Raw genomic sequence first — 20,376 nt, 5'->3', positions numbered from 1 at the left:
TGACCACAAGAGTCGCCAGTCTGTCTGGAAGTCTAGTTGAGGGCACACAACGTATTGATATCATGACAAGCCAATGGCACTGTCGGGAAAACTTTGGTGCATAAAGATGATGATACTCCCTAGGCTGTCCCATATACTATATCTACATTTCCTTAGTGGCACAATTCATTAGTGTGATGCCTAAGGAAAACCTGACACTATGAATAAGAATGACTTGAGGTGCATTCCCTCCGAGAATAGATACAATGACACAGTGTTTTCTCTGCTGTTAGTACACAACAGACCTGTAGCAAGAGCAGCACCATAAGCACATTTAATAAATAATAAATATATGTCCCATTCATTGGGTATGAGCTAAATGTCAAAAATGTTCACACTTACTGCAAAAACCTGAAATTTAGCATCTACTTCAATGCATTTTAACTTTCACAGAACACCAAGTTCTATCTCAGTATCGATTTAAAATGTGGCAAGAACTTGCAATACTAAGGAAAAACCTATTTATGTACAGAAAGAACAAACTAACACAGATACCCAGTACTGCTAAGCAACTGGATATTTCCACCCAAAAAAGTAGTCTATCATAAAGCTGGGCATATCAGCCATTATGTTAAAAATATCTGCCTCATATTGTGTAAGTTCCCCTTCTGCAACCAAAAGAGCTCTGACTCATTGAGGCATGGACTCATTTAGACCAATGAAGGTGTCTTGTGGTATCTGGCAGGAAGACCTTAGCAGCAGATCCTTTAAGTCTTGTAAATTGCAAGGTGGGGGTCTTCATAGATTAAACTTGTGTTTACAGCATATCTAAAAGCATTCCAGAGCAATTTTTGCAGTGTGGTCGATGCACTATCCAGCTGATAAACTTACCATTAGGGGATACCACTGAAGGGGAAAGTATCCACATGCAAGCCTGGCCCCAAGGTTTCCAGGCAGAAAATTACCCCCCAGAGCATCACACTGTCTCTGGCAGCTTGTCTTCTTCCCATAGTGGATCCTGGTGCCATCTCTTCCCAAGGTAAGTGACACATACCCGGCCATCCACATGATGTGAAAGAAAACGTGATACATCAACCAATGGGACATTCTTCCATTGCTCCATGGTCAAGTTCTTATGCACACATGTCCACTGTAGGCCCTTTCAGCAGGGGACAAGGGTCAATATATGCACTGTGACCAGGCTGTGGCCACGTAACCCCACACAGCAAGTTGTAAGTCTTGTGATTTCTGACACCTGCCTATCATAGCCTAGGTATCTTTATTCCAGGATTACATGGAATACAGGAAACAGGTCGGGAAGAGGAAGGAGATGGAGCTCGGCCAAGCTCGTGGAACGACAGTACCGTTTCGCGGGGTCTCCGCTTGGTCACGCCAAGCGGAGAACCTATGAAACGGGACAGTCGTTCCACAAGCTCGGCCAAGCTCCATCTCCTTCCTCTTCCCGACCTGCTTCCTGTATTCCATGTAATCCTGGAATAAAGATAGCTATTTTTTGGCATGAAACCGGGTGAGTGCGTAATATGTACTTTTCTCTCTTTGCACATAGTACCTCTGTTTGTTCCATATAAGCGCACCCCTGACATAATTGCCGAACCACCCGTCCATCCACATCAGCTCAGCTCCAGCGTACACGGGACCGCTTGAACACACTACAGTGCCGGCCCTCTTTTCTATTTTGCTACATATTTGTGCTAAAGCAGCTCTACTGTGAAATTGGACCATACATGTTAGCCTACACTCCCCACATGCATCAATGAGCCTTGAGCGCCCATGTCGCTAGTTCACATGTAGTTCTTACTTGAACCACATTTGGTGGACCAAAGGTTTCAGAGATGCTCTGACCCAGTCATCTAACCATCATGATTTGGCAATTGACAAAGTAACTAAGATCCTTATCCAGAGCCTATTTTTCATACTTTCCTCACATCACCTACAAGAACTGACCATTCACTCAATGCCTAATATATTCCATAACAAGTGTCTTTGTCACTATTAGGTCAAGTTATGGGGCTAAAGGTTGCATATTGTGATACCATTAACTGTTGGTGTTTATAAGGTCTCCCTGTATAGGCAGTATGAAGAGAAGTGTATGGGGACCTTAAAACTTACATTTATTTATTATTTACATAAAATATTGCACTTACAAAAAATAAACATTGTGAAGCTGCAACGGCCGCCACCAGTGACAATGCTGTCAGTCTATTCAATATACTTGTGCTGGTTTGCATTGTTCTGCACTAAATACAGTTTATCTTTAGCATTCCTTGGCTGTATGTGTCTCAATAAAGTTTGTGCACATATATTGATGCGTTTTCCACCATATACATAGGTTCCCAGTCATGTACGCATGTATATACATCACATTAGATTATATCCATGCGTCACAAACTTCCAATTAATCTGTATATTGCACAATGTCCTCTGTTGTATGTATCTGGATAGTACACAATGGCCCTGATTTACTAAGAGTGGAGTGTTTATTCTGGAGTGATTTCAATATCACTCGTTTTTTTTCAGGCTTATTTACTATTCTGTCGCACATGTCGGTTATTTTTCTGTCGCACTAGTCAGACGTGTCGCACAAACTCCGAGCTAAAGAAATTAGTTGTGTGAGTCAAAATGGTTTAGACTTGTTTGTTTAAAAATGTTTTCATGAATAAAAAGTATTCATGTATTATAATTTTTCAACATTACAACAATTATCCTTGTTTATCAGTTTGGGTGTTAAATTGATTTAAACCTAATATTGCAAATGTGTTAAAAAGAAAAAAAATATATATAAACATTAACTTTCACAAAAGCATTCAATATTTTATTCATTAAAAGTGTTTAACTGTACAAAATGTTTTTAGGTTATAAAACAAGTTACTTTCACAAAAAACACAATGGCAAACAGTCCCTTGTTAGATATCACTCCATTTTTTTTATTTCACTCGTCCTCGTGGCTGTCTGTTATTGTGTGAGGCGAACTCACACTTTTTCTCGAGTGATTTTGGAAGTACTCAGAGTATTTTATTTTTTTTTGTCGGGAACACGCCAATTTTTGCATAAAACACGCACATTTCAGAGTGAAAAAAACCCACTCCGAGTGGTTTCTAAAGTGTCGGTTGTGTGGCGTAAAATTTGGTGGCAGAAATAGTCGCACAGACGTTGTGACTTAAATTTAGCCGCAATAACCGAGAAAAAGTCAGTTGGACTTAAGTAAATCAGGGCCAATCTTATTATGGTGAGTAAACAATTGCACATAGTCCCTTGTATTGCACTATAGTTTGCTGCGTATCACATATTGCACAGTATTCGTATTTATATATTGCACCTTATCGTATATATATATTACATTTGTTTGTAGCCTCTGGACGTCATCGACATTTAGAAAATAGATCCTACGCGTTTCATCCACTATCATTCGTCAGGGATCTTGTTTAGCACATTATCTTTAGCTTCAGATACGGCTCTGATGATGGCCGTACCACTTTTGACTATTCGTGCCGACTCTTATATCTGTAACCCCTCCTACTGTTTCCCTCACATGACCTGCGAGTCCAATCAGCTCTCAGTGCGTCAGTCTCCGCTTCTTGTGCTTGATTTTCTCTTTATGCAACAGGTATGTTTGGGCGGGTTTACTTTAGTCTTTGCTCAGGTATGCGTATTTTGCATCGTATTGAGTATCATTCCGGGTAGTAACAGCTCATGCTTGAGTTCATGCAGGATACGTCCCAATATCAATAGGTTGCGCTTGTGTCCTTGTAGTACCTCTTAACTCTTGCATTGCCCTGCTGTTACAGGTAGGTATTCTTTTGTAGTTTAGAAGTTTTTTAACAGTAGTATCGTACTGCGTTTATTTTCCAGCTTGACTAATGATTTCTTATAGCTCTGCTATTACGAGGTGTTATGCTTTTTTAGGTTTATAGTAGTCCATTTATCTCTGTGTATTGTTAAGATTGCTATTGCAGATTAGTCTTAAGATACAAGAACCAGGCTTCAAAGGTGACAGGAATTTTGTGGCGCTGACTGGGACCAGACATAAAACAGGTGCCGTAGCTTGAAGGTAACTACTTTATTTACCAAGATGCAACGCATTTCACTGCGAAGGTCCTGGAAAGGTCCGCTTGGGTTTTTCACTAATCCCTCTCTAGATTATGGTTCACTTTTTATGTTACTTTTGTTAATCTGTCACGTAAATTTTTACCCCTTATGTATGTGATTTGCGAGGTGTCTGTAATTATGTCTGAAAGCACTGTGTCCAATTTTAGAATACCCCCAAATTTTTGATGGATATCTTTCTCCTCCCTGGCTTTGTCGTCATATACACTAGGAAAAGGTGCATTATATATATGAATACTGTGCAATATGTGATACGCAGTAAACTATAGTGCAATACAAGGGACTATGTGCAATTGTGTAATCACCATAATAAGATTGTTTACTGTCCAGATACATACAACAGAGGACATTGTGCAATATACAGATTAATTGGAAGTTTGTGACACATGGATACAATATAATGTGATGTATACATGCATACATGACTGGTAACCTGTGTATATGGTGGAAAACTCATCAATATATGTGCATAAACTTTATTGAGACATATACAGCCAAGGAACGCCAAAGATAAACTGTATTGAGTGCGGAACAATGCAAACCAGCACAAGTATATTTAATAGACTGACAGCATTGTTAATGGTTGCGGCCGTTGGAGCTTCACAATGTGCAATATTTTATGTAAATAATAAATAAAAGCTAAGTTTTAAGGTCCCCATACACTTCTCTTCATATTGTGATATACAGAATCATTGGGATATAAAGAATGTCATATTTTTAATAGATGTAGAAAGTGATACTTTATTATAGTATCTGGCCATTGTGCAGCTCAGTCATCAAAACCATACTCTGTTTTCATTTTGTATAGCTGAGAAGAATACTACCCCAATATGGCGGACATCATTCATGTAAGCAGGGACACCTTGTCTAAAGCATTTGAATGGCCATAAACTTTCTTTTTGTCTGTAAATTACCTGCATAAAATGGCTCCATGATATCATGAACTATACATGAGCTACTGCTACTACATTGGTTCTGTTTCCTTTTGTACGAGGTTTTAAAACTTTTAAACATTTATGACCTTAAAAGTGTAATGTGAATCCTTTTTTTTATGCCACATCATTGGGGTCTGCTTAAGCTAATATAACCAGTTCATTCAGAAGATTTTAATATAAAAAAGCCCTGTGGGAGAAGCCTATATACTGTGATACAGCTGGTGCATGTCCTGAAGGGGCAGCGCATGACCCAGAATTTGCTCTTTGGTGTTCTCCCCTTTCTTGTGTCATGCTCGGCTCTAGACATAACATAGCGTATAAGTTTTACCCAGCATGATCTTTCAGATGTATCACACACTGGTAAATGCCTGTAGACTGGTATTGTCGGAAACTCACGCTATGTATTTAGTAATAGGAAGCAAAATGTCAGTTGTAAGTGTCAAGATCAGAACAATGATACTTGTGGTTATACTCACATTCACACTGAATAACATCTAGGTTGAATTGCTGGATGGCTCCCATACTGATCTGCTTTAGTTCACTGTCTAGCAGCATTTGTGTGAGCGATGTGGACAGATGCTTGCACGCCGACATGCACGCTGTTTGTGCAACTTTCCCCTGAATTAAGGAAAAAACAATAATAAGTAAATGCAATACTTCTTTTTTTTTATTCCAAACAATGACTAATCATTTACTGTATTTATAGCTTACATTGGTATAATGCACTGAAATGTACTTATGAGGGCCAATATAAGAAAACTATTTAACTATGGCCCTCCCTAGTAAAGGTCTGAAATCTCGTGCAAATGCTATTCAGCAGCCTATAAGATCTCTTGTGGAGATGGACCGGATCCATCTATTACAGAGACAAACACAACAGATAGGAAGTTTTTGTTCACTCCTCAGAAGACATTACTCTTCAAGCAAAGTTGTTGAGTGAAGAAATATATATATATATATATATATATATATATATATATATATATATATATATATATGTGTGTGCCATTTAGGTCTTTACAAAGCTTTCCAGCGGATTTTTTACGCCTTTACTTTCCTAGGCACTGGGCACGCACACTGTTTAGTAGGTATACGGCTATGCTCACATTGCACTACACGTACAAAATAGGCATGTGCACCAAGAAGCATTCAATAGGCAGAGGTAAATAAAAAGTATGCTTTTGTCCTCTATCGTGACTGTAGATGACAGTATACCATGTTGTTTACCTATTGAAAAGCATAGCCGGATACACTTTTCTATAGGCAGCCAGTAAAAACTAAACTGTGCGGTACATGGGCCTGTGGACAATGAGGAAAACTATTTAAAATATATGCCCCTGTGTAACTATACAGTACCTTAAATCCAAACCTTCTGTTGGATATATTTGTTGAAAAATCCTCCTCCTTTGGCAGAAGGCCAAACTGGACATAGCCTTAACGCTCAACTTACATGGGGGGGTGATGTGACACCGTCATTCTGACAGGGGTAATAGCAGTATGATCGTACTGTAACTCCAACTAAACACAATACATGTGCTACAATAAGGTTTATGTGAGGGTACAATCAGAATAGGTCCATGCTGTAGTTTACGCCTAAGGCTAAGTTCACACTGCCGTTATGTTCTGTCTGCTGGAACCTTTTTTTAGTTTTAAATGCCAAATGGACCCAGAACAGGCCAGAGCACAAGTGAAACCACTGTGTCCCAACAGATCCCATTGACCTATATGGGGTCTGTAGGGATCCGGTAGTTTACTGGAGTTGAGAGGAGAGAAAAAAAAAAAGAGGACATGCAGTATTTTTTTCTAAGGTCAACTTCTGTTGTTCCGACAGACTGACCCGACAGAGCTCCATTTAGCGAAGCACAACAGTCGTGTGAACAAGCCCTTAACTAAAACAAATTGAGAAATTTGGTGACACCATCACTAAAATACAACTTACGACTTGAACAAACACTTTACCAAATGTATTTAACACTTTAATGTTGCTGGGGCCATGAATGGTATAAATACATATCACAGGATGGTAGGACTGGTCATACCTACACCCCACAGAACACATCCCCAGGTATTTCTCAGGGGTACCTTATCTTGGAATCTGAGACATTTTAACCCATAGAAAATGTAACATATAAACAATGTTTCTTTCTTCTGCATATATTATATAAAACACATAACACTGTACAGTTGTGGGACCAAATCACATAGGAGGTGCTCAAGATCAAGAAAACCACAAAAATGTTATATTACAGATTAGATCTGTTTTGGCATTTATACAGGAAAATCTGAAAATCGTAAAGACTCTTTATTCATAATAATACACATGAAAAGAATCCTGCCATGTTTAAGGCTTTCGTTTTAAACTATTAAGATTAAGTTGGCCATTCACACAAAATGTTGGCAGGATGAATGAATCTACATGTATTGGGGCCTCCTTAAGGCAGATATTAGAAGTCAAGACTCCTGATCCTTTGTTCCCATGGGAGATAAGTGACGTATTCCCCTCTCCCTACTTGAGGTATGGAAGTCTAAATCCAGCAAGTTAATTTCTGTATCAGAAAGTGCGTGGATATTACAGAGATTTTCCCCCATTGAATTTTAAAGTGGAAAAAACACTTAATGACTGATGTTCATCTGCATGTAATTCCCATCAGGACCTGTAGGTTCTGAATAAAATATTAAAGGAGAACTGTAGTGCAATATAACTTATTCCCTATCCAAAGTATAGGGGATAAGTTATAGATCGTGGGGGGACGGACCACTGGGCCACCCCATGATCTTCTATATAGGTCTGCAGGAAGGGGGCGTGTCCGTCCCCAGCATGACGCGGCGGCTTACACGCCCCCTCCATGTATCCCATAGAGATCCAGTACATAGAGGGGGGTGTCTGCTGCGGGTTCCTGCTGGGGACAACACAGCACTTCCTGCAGACTGCCGAGGCCCCGTACAGGAGATTGCAGGGCGGACCCCCCCGTGAGGATAAGCTATATTGCACTACAGTTCTTCTTGAAAAGCAGTATACTCACCCTACTGGTGCTCCTCATGTGAGACTTCTCTGGTCTCCATCTGTCTCTGTTTAGCACTGTCCACCATTGATGTGTTGGGTAAAAACATGATCGCTGCAGCTCATCACAGGTTGCAGCAGCCACAAATGCCAACACATGGCCACTGGAGGGGCCGGTGTACAAAACAGACAGGTGAAAAGCATACCTTAAAGCTGCCACATTTCCATTGCTTTGCAAAGTCAAAATAGTAGCACTGTGCTATTTTATATAAAGGGATTATCACATAAAAATAGCTTATCCACAGAATAATCTGATCAATGTGGTCTCACTGCTAGGACATCAAACATCACAAGAACAGGGATCCCTTGTTCCCCAACAGAAAGTTGCTGCAGTGCATTCTCAACCACCCTTTCATTCACTTGCAAAAGTGCTCTTGGCTATCCTCAGCAATCCCATATCATGAGAAAACCCCTTAAATTAAAAAATATAAGCCTGACACAATTCTAACTGACCCATAAAAAAAATCACTGGGATCTGTCAAAATCTATTGAATATGAATGATGGCATCCTGTAAAAAAAAAAATTCACAGTAACAATTCCAAGCAAGAAAAAAGTACCGTAATCAAGAATAATGTCACAGGGGGTACACAGTTAAAAATATAACTTAATAAAGACACTTAAAAGAGTAACCAAAGCCTCGCTCAACAAATGTGCAAAACAAATCGACAGGACAACAACCAGAGGCCAAAGAATAACTTATACCTTACACTGTAGATGTATTGCAAAAAATAAAAGTAGGTCAAGATATTGCATATCCACAAAGGCATATAAAGTACTGATGGTGGGAGGCGGGGTGAAGACAATAGGGTGTGATAAAATGACCCTAGTCCGCCCTGGCAGGGAGATGTCGTGAAGGCTACCCCTGCTCCCACAGGGACCGTTGGGGCACTCACCCTAAAAAGGGCGACCCCTGCCCAGAACTATCCCTATAACTCACCCTAATAATCCCTAAAAATCACACAATACACCCTTATATTGGTGTACCCAACGCATTTCCGCCACGTGGGTGGGTTCTCCAGGGGTTAACCAATAAAACAGATAGTGACATTAAACAAATTCACACGTCTGTGGCACAAACAATCACAAAGTGTATCACAAAGTAGCCAAGTGTACAGTTACCTGTAGTCAATCACATAAAGCTGACTAAGAAACACCAGCTTTAAATGTACAAATAGCTATGGCATGAGTCAAAAACGGGATACTGATAATAATGCAAAACATTATTGGGTACATCAATATACGGGTTGGGTACACCAATATATGGGTGCATTATGTGATTTTTAGGGATTATTAGGGTGCGTTGATATCTCCCTGCCAGGGCGGACTAGGGTCATTTTATCACACCCTATTGTCTTCACCCCGTCTTCCATCATCAGTACTTTATAGGACTTTGTGGATATGCTGCAGCCAGGTGCAGGAGTCCAGCCCTGTTAACTAAGTTGGAAAAAGAGGCGACACTTAGCTCTTTAAGATTCATGCAGTTACTCCTTGAAGAGGAAAACATTAACTTTAATACTGTAGAAGAAAAACTCAAGGCCCAAATGGAGATCACTCAGAGTTTTTCATCAGAATCTGAATTTCCCACTAAAGAGTTACAATAAAAAATACTGTTAAGAGGTTTCAGTACCACCTAAAAGAGAGAAAGCACAAGCAATTTGTTAGAGATTTACCGTACAAGACTTTAAAGATAATGAGGGACATTTATCAATGTTTGCTTATGTATTCCTTTTTTAAGTAATTTTTTCTTTACTTTTTTTTTGCCTATGTGGGACTTATTTATCAACTGGTTTCAGCCTGTTGCTAAATTTCTTTCACGTAAGCAATTTTTTCTATTTTACTTTTCTGCTCCATGTTTGAGCTGGAGTAAATTTAGTCAATTTTTAACCTTGTTGCGACTTTTTTTTTGCGCAGTTGCGACTGTCGCAGTTAATGAATACCAGACTACCCGTAGTCCATTTTAAAATTATTACTACATAGTTATGTTTTGGAAAACTTGTTTTTCTTGCTTTCCAGTCAAAATGTTGCACAAAAAATCACGTAGTCGCAGGTGCGACATTTGTGCGACATTTATAGTAGAAAAAATTTACTATTACTAAATCGCTTGATAAATGTCTGTCTATAAGGTATACGTGTTTCTCTCTAAAGGTGGTACTAAAGACTCTGAAGCAGAAGGGTCCTCCACGGAGACTGACATCTCCAATTCAGAAAGGGACGGTCAGGGGAGAGGAAGAGGCCGAGGTAGAGGTCGTGGCAAAAGAGGTGGGAGAGGTAACAATAGAGGAGGATAGGAATAGGCAGCCCCTTCACTGACAGCACCTTTTTTAGAGAGATCTCACAAATACACAGCTTACCCCCTGCGCAACTGGAACATGTAAATAGCTCTGCTTTACAGGTCATTAACCTCTCTTCACGCACACTCACTACAGCTGATATGTGCATACTTAGTAAGGGTTTGGGCTTCGTGCCCACCACTTCATTTAACAAATTCAATTGGACCAAAGATCTGCATCTTTTTACTAGAAGGTTACACTGGCACAAATTCCACAAAAATGTAGAAAGGAGACGAGCCCAGGGACTTGGTCTGCCTTGTGATGTCGTCCAGAGAGCAGACATTCTGGTGGGCCTTCTGGATGAGGGTGACCACCTGGATGGGTGTGGCCCTTTCACCAATTTGAAACTTAAGAGCAAAAAAAATGCCACTGGTGGGAGACATTTCGTGTGTGGATGTGTTCCTTAATTTGATTTTGCAGGATCTCGGGAAGGTGAAACATCGAGATCAGAGCAAATTCACACACAAAGAAATGATGGCCTTATTAAAACTAGAAAAAGATGCATCTTTGGTCATTAAGCCCTCTAATAAGGGAGGCAACGTTGTGATTATGGACCATGGTCAATATCGCAGGATGTGCCTGGATCTGCTGCTTAAAGGGGTATTCCAGGAAAAAACTTTTTTTTATATATCAACTGGCTCCGGAAAGTTAAACAGATTTGTAAATTACTTCTATTAAAAAATCTTAATCCTTCCAATAGTTATTAGCTTCTGAAGTTTTCTTTCTAACTGCTCAATGATGATGTCACGTCCCGGGAACTGTGCATGATGGGAGAATATCCCCATAGGAACTGCACAGCTCCCGGGACGTAACATCATCATTGAGCAGTTAGACAGAAAACAACAACTCAACTTCAGAAGCTAATAACTATTGGAAGGATTCATATTTTTTAATAGAAGTAATTTACCAATCTGTTTAACTTTCCGGAGCCAGTTGATATATAAAAAAAAGTTTTGGCCTGGAATACCGCTTTAAGATTTTTTAATAGAAGTAATTTACAAATCTGTTCAACTTTCTGGAGCCAGTTGATATATATAAAAAAAAGTTTTTTCCTGGATAACCCCTTTAATGATGAGTGTCACGAGATTTTGAGAGAAAATCCTATGAGTGGTTACCTTCAGGAGCTGCAGGATACAAGGACCGCAGGCAGTGGTGATAAAGAAGGTGTACTCGGCGCTCTTCTCCGGAATGCAAAGTCCTCCTCTTAGTCAAAGTAGAGGGGACTCAGTGCTTGACAAAATAATTATTTATTGAATAAAACAATAAAAAACAGAGACAGGTATCAAGTGACAACACGTTTCAAGGGGCGGGACCCCCTCTTCATCAGGTCCAATGAAGCAGATGATTGGAGTGACGAAGAAGAGAGGGTCCCGCCCCTTGAAAGCATTGTCCGTTGGTACCCATCTCTGTTTTTTTTATTGTTTTATTCAATAAATAATTATTTTGTCAAGCACTGGGTCCGCTCTACTGTGACTAAGAGGAGGACCTTGCATTCCAGAGGAGAGCGTCGAGTACACCTTCTTTATCACCGCTGCCTGCGGTCCTTATATCCTACATTTCCAGACCGTCCAGGAGGTTCCCAGGACGGAGTGGTGCCAGCAGCACTCCCGGGTCCCCATATACTGCTATCTGCCTACTGCCTTGGCGATGGTGTTGTGCTCAAAGTACAACACCAGAAGGTGAGCAAGACTTTTAAACCTGTACGATCTAGCTGGTTGCTAAGGGTAACGGCACATTGCTGAGCCTTGTATTTCAGTTTCTTTTTCATATTCTACTTACCTCCAGAAGCTGAGAGATACTGTCCATAAAGCTCGTGATTTAAATCTGGTCAGCCAGGATGAAGCCGAATTCCTGTTACCACGCCACCCAAGGGTGGTAACATTCTATGCTTTGCCAAAGATCCATAAAGGCACCTCCCCCCTCAAGGGTAGACCTATTGTCTCTGGTGTGGATAACCTGTCCCAAAACGTGGGTATATACGTGGACGCCATATTACAACCATTCGTTATGGCCTTATTCTCTTACACCAAAGACACTACAGATCTGCTAAAAAGCTAGAAGGTCTAACCCTTGAGGGGGAGTGCTGGTTGGCTAGCATAGACGTTGAGTCCTTATATTCATGCATACCTCATGCATTAGGAAAAGCGGCAATGGAATTTTTCTCGCGGAGCAGAGGATGTCAATATCGAGCCCATAGCCAGCTGGTCATTGAATTACTTCAGTTTATGCTCACGAAAAACTTTCTTCTTTTTGACGGACGCACCTTCCACCAGCTTAGAGGGACTGCTATGGGGAGCCCGTGTGCCCCCAGCTACGAAAATCTCTATCTGGTTGGTGGGAGGAGGTGCTTGTATTCAATGACAAGCTCAGTCATCATACAGAACATATTGGCTTATGGGGCTTTGAACCAAAACGAGGTGGATCTTAGATTCACCTCAGAGATTTATAGACATCAATTGCCTTTTCTCATTAAAAGGGACACAGAAAATAGAATTGAAACCACAGTATACAGCAAAGCTACCTCCACAAATTCCCACTTGTCATGGCGGAGTCTTCACCCTAGACCACTGAGAATGGATATCCCAAAAGGACAATATCTCAGAATGAAACGTAACTGCTCTTCTGATTCTGAATTTCGTATACAAGCAGCCGATTTGAGGCAAAGATTTAGGGCACGTGGTTACCCTGATTGGGGACTACTCAAGGCATACCAAGAAACCAAAGATAGAGATAGAACTGCTTTGCTAGTCCCTAAAGTTAAGCAGGAAACTGATAAAATCATGAGGATTATTGCAGCCTTTGATGGGGGAGCCCAAGAGATTAAACATATTCTTCACAAACATTGGGCGTTTCTCTTGATGGACCCTGATTTAAGGGAGGTTTTGGGCCCGGACCCCCAGGTGTCATTCAGAAAAGGTAGGAGCCTAAGGTTAGACTGGTCAAGAGCCACTTCGTGGCTCCAAGAACTGGCCTTACTTGGCTAGATAGACAAGTCAAAGGATGCTTTAGGTGTAGCGGCAGCATCGCCTGTGCCAACATTTCCAAGACATTTACTAGTACTGTCACAAGGCAGACCTTTGTGGTGAGAGACTTTATCAACTGCAGAAGCAAGAGAGTGATTTACAAAGCAACTTGTGCCTGTGGTCTAGAATACATAGGCAAGACCAAGGAATTTAGAAGAAGAATAGGGGAACATCTGAGTGACATTGCCAATAAAGCAGAGAAACCTTTAGGCAGGCATATGAATGAGGTGCATGAGGGGGACCCTAATAAGATCCGATTTGTAGTGATGGAATTAGTCAGGCCCCCCGTGAGAGGGGGGTCTGGAATAAAATGATTTTGCAAAAAGAAGCATGGTGGATTCACCATTTGCAGACTCAATCCCCTCATGGTCTCAATGAAACCCTGAGCTTTGACTGCTTTTTGTAATTTGCTACCAGTATGTGGCTTTTCCCCTCATGTACATCAGCCATGCCCATATCACCCCTATATGGATCTTGCGGTTGACTATGTCCTCTGTGGAGGGCTGTTTTTATCTCTCAACACAGTTATTTTTCTATATTGGCCACCTGCATGCAACTTTAACTCCATAGACTAATTTCTTAGCCCTTATTATCTCTTAGGCACATATCCTCCTGTATTTAAAGGGGTATTCCAGGCAAAACCTTTTTTTATATATATATATCAACTGGCAACGGAAAGTTAAACAGATTTGTAAATTACTTCTATTAAAAAATCTTACTCCTTCCAATAGTTATTAGCTTCTGAAGTTTTCTGTCTAACTGCTCAATGATGATGTCACGTCCCGGGAGCTCTGCATGATGGGAGAATATCCCCATAGGAACTGCACAGCTCCCGGGACGTGAGTCATCAGAGAGCAGTTAGACAGAAAACAACAACTCAACTTCAGAAGCTAATAAATATTGAAAGGATTAAGATTTTTTAATAGAAGTAATTTACAAATCTGTTTAACTTTCCGGAGCCAGTTGATATATATATATAAAAAAAAGTTTTGGCCTGGAATACCCCTTTAAACTAGTTTTGTTATTATTAGTCCCCGTGATAAACATCGTTCAGTCTGTGGTTCCTACTTTACTTTACATTATCCTGGAGCAGGCTATTACTATGTCAGCTATATTAACTTACATACCTCGATCCAGTCTGGACCCACAGTATTCCTGCTCAATTATATGTAATGCTGTGAGTACAGCTAACTGCTCTAATTGTAGTTTACCTGGTGTAAGTCCTGAGAGTGCTCCATGCTTGGAGCAGGCTCGGTAAGTGTAAATACACGCTTATTTAAGAGTCTGGCGTACAGCACTCTGGTAGCCAGGACAGCACTTCGGTTGCTGCCCTCGACCACTGTGGAGCGCGGCAGGTTATGCTGCCACTGCGGTTGAACGGGTACAATGAGTACATCCATGACAGTGGGGCTCTGCTGTACATAATGCACAGATATATGCATCATACTGTGTATTGGTATCTGTAATTACTGTACACGGTACCCTCACTGTACTTGAGTACGGGATGTTTATTGGTTATTTTGTATTATTACCGGTATCCCGTTTGTGACTCATGCCATAGCTATTTGTACATTTAAAGCTAGTGTTTCTTAGTCAGCTTTATGTGAGTGACTAAAGGTAACTGTACACTTGGCTACTTTGTGATACACCTTGTGATTATTTGTGCTTTTATTATGTTTTATTGGTTAAACCCTGAAGAACCCACCCACGTGGCGGAAACGCGTTGGGTACACCAATATATGGGTGCATTGTGTGATTTTTAGGGATTATTAGGTCAAAGGGATAGTTCAGCGCAGGGGTTGCCATTTTTAGGGTGAGTGCCCTGACTGTCCCTGTGGGAGCAGGAGTAGCCTTCATTATATCTCCGTGTCAGGGCAGACTAGGGTCATTTCCTCACACCCTATTGTCTTTACCCCGCCTCCCACCATCAGTATGTTATAGGCCTTTGTGGATATGCAATATCTTGACCTACTTTTATTTATTGCAATACATCTACAGTGTAAGGTATAATTTATTCTTTGGCCTCCGGTTGTTGTCCTGATGATTTGTTTTACACATTTGTTGAGTGAAGCTTTGGCTACTCTTTTAAGTGTCTTTATTAAAAGTTAAATTTAATCTGTGCACCCCCCCCTGTGACATTATTTGGCATCCTGTAAAAACTTAAGTCATGAAGCCAGTGTGAACACAGCCTATAACACACAACTATAAATGATATCAATAGCTGCTTTGCATAAGGACTTTTATTTTATCGATGGTATGTTACTGAAGCATCTGTCTTAGAGAAACGGTGATGGCAGTGACATTTTTCCAAATGTCCTTGTTACTCTTTGGAAATTTACTAGTTGTCACAGCTCCCCTGGTTAAACAAGCCGAACTAATCTACCATGAGAATCAAGGTTTCCTGCTAAAATCACATGTCTCCAGCTCATTGGAACCCCATCATAAGGAATGTAGAGACAGTAACAACGCAAGGCATCACATGCCACCAATCCCCCAGCAGTACAATATGAATGCATGCGGAGAACAAAAACCCCCAAAAAGGGAAAAAAAAAATCAATGGTCCACAGTTCATTTAATTACAATGTAATTTGTCTGAGATACCTAATGGCGATGTCATTTTGATTTAATGGAACAACTAGTGCATTTTAGTTTAATGTACTGCTCCATTAAATAAGCTCTGGCTCCTATTCGCTCTGCAATGATAATGAAATAAATGTATAGACTGACAAATAGGTTGTCAAGAGAAATTCCAACAAACACTTTGTTTTTCTTTTTCCCCAGACAGAGGAAAAGTCATGACGAGGGAAATAATAACTTTTTTTTTGAAAAGTTACTAAGATACCGAATATACTCTGACAATATGACACAACTAAGAGTGTTCACCTGAACTCGCTAAACACTTGTAATGCACTGTACCAATATCCAAATGGAAGGTAAAAGCAAGCCATATGGTAATAACCGGTTGTATCTCTGGAAGAGCTCTTTAATATCACCTAGCAACAAGTTCAGGTGCCTATTGTGCTTCTTGTCAAGCTGGGTTTACATATGTCTGCCGATCTGGAGCTGCCCAAATGGGACCAATGGATGGGAACATTGTGGGGTATTTATGAAAGGATTTATTTGTCTTTTGTTTGGCGCATTATTTTGCGCCAAAGATTGGCGCATTCTCTCCACTGTCATTTTGTAAACTTGCTAGGATTTTGATGTTCCTGTGTATGATTCTTGCAGTGGTCAGTAATTTATCATTTGCGCCAATTGTATTTTGGCGCAATAAGGCGCTTCTTTGGGGCAATTCACCACCAACAATATTCTGACATGGAAAACACACATACCAAAGGAAGAATATGGTATGCGCCAAAGTTACTAAAGGACAAATGATAAATTTGGCGCAGATCAGTAAAAACCAAAGTAAAAAAAAAAATGGGTAAAAAGAAACTGGCAACAGGTAAAAATGATAAATACCCCCCCCCAATGAATTTGACCCAACAATCCATAGTCTAAAATTGGATACAGTGCCATAACTATGGATGGATGGATATATAACCATGGAGGGTGACAACAATGTCAGATCCCTGCACATGTATAACTGGCTTAAGAAGAGGTTATAGGAACCCTCTATGTCAGTGGTCTTCTATGTCAGTGCTCTCAAACTGTGGCCCTCTAGATGTTGCAAAACTTTAACTCCCAGCATGCCTGGACAGCCGTTGGCTATCCAGGCAAGCTGGGAGTTGAAGTTTTGCAACATCTAGAGGGCCACAGTTTCAGACCACGGCTCTATGTGCATCTCGAAGGTCAAGGGGGCTTCCTGAAAGCTACTAAAAAGCCACCACAAAAGTTCATTAGCTCAATCTAGGTAGGATATAAGAAAAAACTGTCCTATATCCTACCTATAGTTAAATGTGTACGGAAAAGTTTTGCTTCTCAATTCTGGGTCCAAATACGATCAAAGATGGATTCTGTGAACCTGAAACCATGACATTGTGTTGTCTATTGGTTTATTTGAAAATGCATAATGCTAATAACTCTCAACGCAGTTAAAATAAACTCTTATTACTATTAAAAAATTTCCCATACCCAGAAAAACTGCCATTAAAGGGGTATTCCAGTAAAAAACTATTTTTTTTTTCATATCAATTGGCTCCAGAAAGTTAAACAGATTTGTAAATTACTTCTATTGAATCTTAATCTTAATCCTACCAGTACTTATCAGCTGCGGAAGTTGAGTTGTTCTTTTCTGCCTGATAACAGTGATCTCTGCTGACACCTCAGGAGCAAATCCCCATAGCAAATCTCTCCTGCTCTGGACAGTTCCCGAGACAGACAGAGCTGTCAGCAGAGAGCATTGTGGTCAGACAGAAAAGAACAACTGAACTCAACTTCAGCAGCTGGTAGTATTAAGATTTTTTATTAGAAGTAATTTACAAATCTGTTTAACTTTCTGGAGCCAGTTGATACGAATAAAATAGCTTTTCACGGAATACCACTTTAAAGGGGTACCCCGGTGGAAACATTTTTATTTAAAATTAACTGGTGCCAGAAAGTTAAAATTACTTCTATTAAAAAATCTTTATCCTTCCAGTACTTATTAGCAGCTGTATGCTACAGAGGAAATTCTTTGCTTTTTGAATTTCTTTTTTGTCTTGTCCACAGTGCTCTCTGCTGACACCTCTGTCCGTGTCAGGAAATGTCCAGAGTAGCATAGGCTTGCTACGGGGATTTTCTCCTGCTCTGGACAGTTCCTGACATGGGCATCAGGTGTCAGCAGAGAGCACTGTGGACAAGACACAAAAGAAATTCAAAAAGCAAGGAATTCCCTCTGTAGTATACAGCTGCTAATAAGTACTGGAAGGATAAAGATTTTTTTAATAGAAGTAATTTACAAATCTGTTTAAAGGGGTATTCCAGGCAAAACCTTTTTTATATATATATATATATATATATATATATATATATATATATATATATATATATATATATATATCAACTGGCTCCGGAAAGTTAAACAGATTTGTAAATTACTTCTAATAAAAAATCTTAATCCTTTCAATAGTTATTAGCTTCTGAAGTTTTCTGTCTAACTGCTCAATGATGATGTCACGTCCCGGGAGCTGTGCATGATGGGAGAATATCCCCATAGGAACTGCACAGCTCCCGGGACGCGAGTCATCAGAGAGCAGTTAGACAGAAAACAACAACTCAACTTCAGAAGCTAATAACTATTGGAAGGATTAAGATTTTTTAATAGAAGTAATTTACAAATCTGTTTAACTTTCCGGAGCCAGTTGATATATAAAAAAAAGTTTTGGCCTGGAATACCCCTTTAACTTTCTGGCACCAGCTGATTTAAAAAAAAAAAAATGTTTTCCACCGGAGTACCCGTTTAAGGATTCTTGCATACAGGACTTATAATATTTACTATGAAACGGACAATCATTTTACCACTTCCTTACAACTGCTTGACACAAGTAATCTCCAAACACTAGCAGTAAGGCTCGGTCTACATGGTAAGATTGCAATGTGGCACTGCGCAATAAGCCATATTGAATTTGTTTGTGTTTTAACCTACTATATTTCTACATGACTGCAGCCACTGTGTTGGTCCCAGTATGATCGATGGTGGAGCTCAAAAATAGAATTGGTTGTGCACAAAAGGTTTCCATAAATGTGCTGGTTCCCAGTGTGCAGAGAAATGCACTGTTATTAAAAATATGGTTGATGATAAAAAATATCTAGTGCAGAGCTTTATGAATTGTAATACTAAAACTTTAGTAGTTTAAAAGATTATGGGGGAGATTTATCAAAACCTGTCCAGAGGAAAAGTTGCCCAGTTGCCCATAGCAACCAATCAGATTGCTTCTTTCATTTTTAACAAGGTCTCTGAAAAATGAAAGATGCAATCTGATTGGTTGCTATGGGCAACTGGGCAACTTTTCCTTTGTACAGGTTTTGATAAATCTCCCCCTGTATGCACTGAATGCCAGCGCACCTTTGTAGGAAGCACAAAAAGAGCTCTCTATGAGTGGAATAGAGGTGGTGAATGATTAATCAAAACTTTTACAGAGGAAAAGTCGTCCAGTTGCCCATAGCATCCAATCAGATTGCTTCTTTCATTTTTTAAAAGGGATTTTGAAAAATGAAAGAAGCAATCTCATTGGTTGCTATGGGCAAATGGTCAACATTTCCTCAGCACAGGTTTTGATGAATTTCCCTCCTCGAGACCATGTATGGACTGTCCGCATTTGGGAAACTATGTGGATTTATTTGTTGATTGTATAGAACGGATTTAATATTACGTTAGTAGTCTTTTACTTTTACTTTGCTTTTATGGTTGTTCTTTTGTATGTCAATGTTTGACAATAAAGTTGGGAGTTACCTTTAGTACGGTACATAAAGGTGTTGAATGAAGTATCGCGCATGCTATGATTAAGGGTCACATGATCTAAAACACAACTCACTAATGACTTATAAAGTAATCTCCAAAAAGGATTTTATTGTTCCACCTTTTGACCATGGTATAATTATTAAAAGGGTTGCATTAAAAACATAACCCCTTTTCTGAAGATAGCTGCCACTGCTGTTCATCAGCTGACATCACTAGTTGGCAACTGAGTAGGTCTGGATGTAAAACAAAAAAAAAAAAACTCCTACAAAAGCGGACACATCAGCAGGTTTTTAGGGTATGAAAGTAAGGGCATTGATGTATAGGGCTTTCGATTGTAAATCCGTACATGCCTCATATTAGATAACTGACCCCACCTCAGCAGTGAGTTATCACAGTTAAAAAGATATGCAAATCAGGCTTTGAAGCTCACTGGGCGTTCCTCTAGGCTCTTAGATTACAGGGTAGAGGCGGGAATTACTGTACATCCTAGTGGCTGTCAATCACGGGGGTAGAGGAGGTGACCAGTGCACAAAGGAAGTG

The 20,376-nt window shown here is 40.0% G+C and overlaps 1 protein-coding gene across 6 annotated transcripts in view; it reads right to left on the bottom strand.

The window, feature by feature from the left end:
* The window catches only part of EXOC6 (exocyst complex component 6), a 303,616-nt gene that overhangs the window by 80,376 nt on the left and 202,864 nt on the right, over positions 1-20,376 (bottom strand). For all 6 annotated transcript variants that reach the window (XM_056529421.1, XM_056529419.1, XM_056529417.1 and 3 more), the window contains one exon: positions 5,516-5,657. In XM_056529421.1, the coding sequence (XP_056385396.1) occupies positions 5,516-5,657 (142 nt within the window). The remainder of the gene's footprint in view (positions 1-5,515; positions 5,658-20,376) is intronic.

This window comes from Hyla sarda, chromosome 7 (genome assembly GCF_029499605.1).
Source record: "Hyla sarda isolate aHylSar1 chromosome 7, aHylSar1.hap1, whole genome shotgun sequence".
In the NCBI taxonomy this organism is placed as follows: domain Eukaryota; kingdom Metazoa; phylum Chordata; class Amphibia; order Anura; family Hylidae; genus Hyla; species Hyla sarda.
The sequence above is the reverse complement of the archived record's forward strand: the minus strand, read 5'-3'. Positions and strand labels throughout refer to the sequence as shown.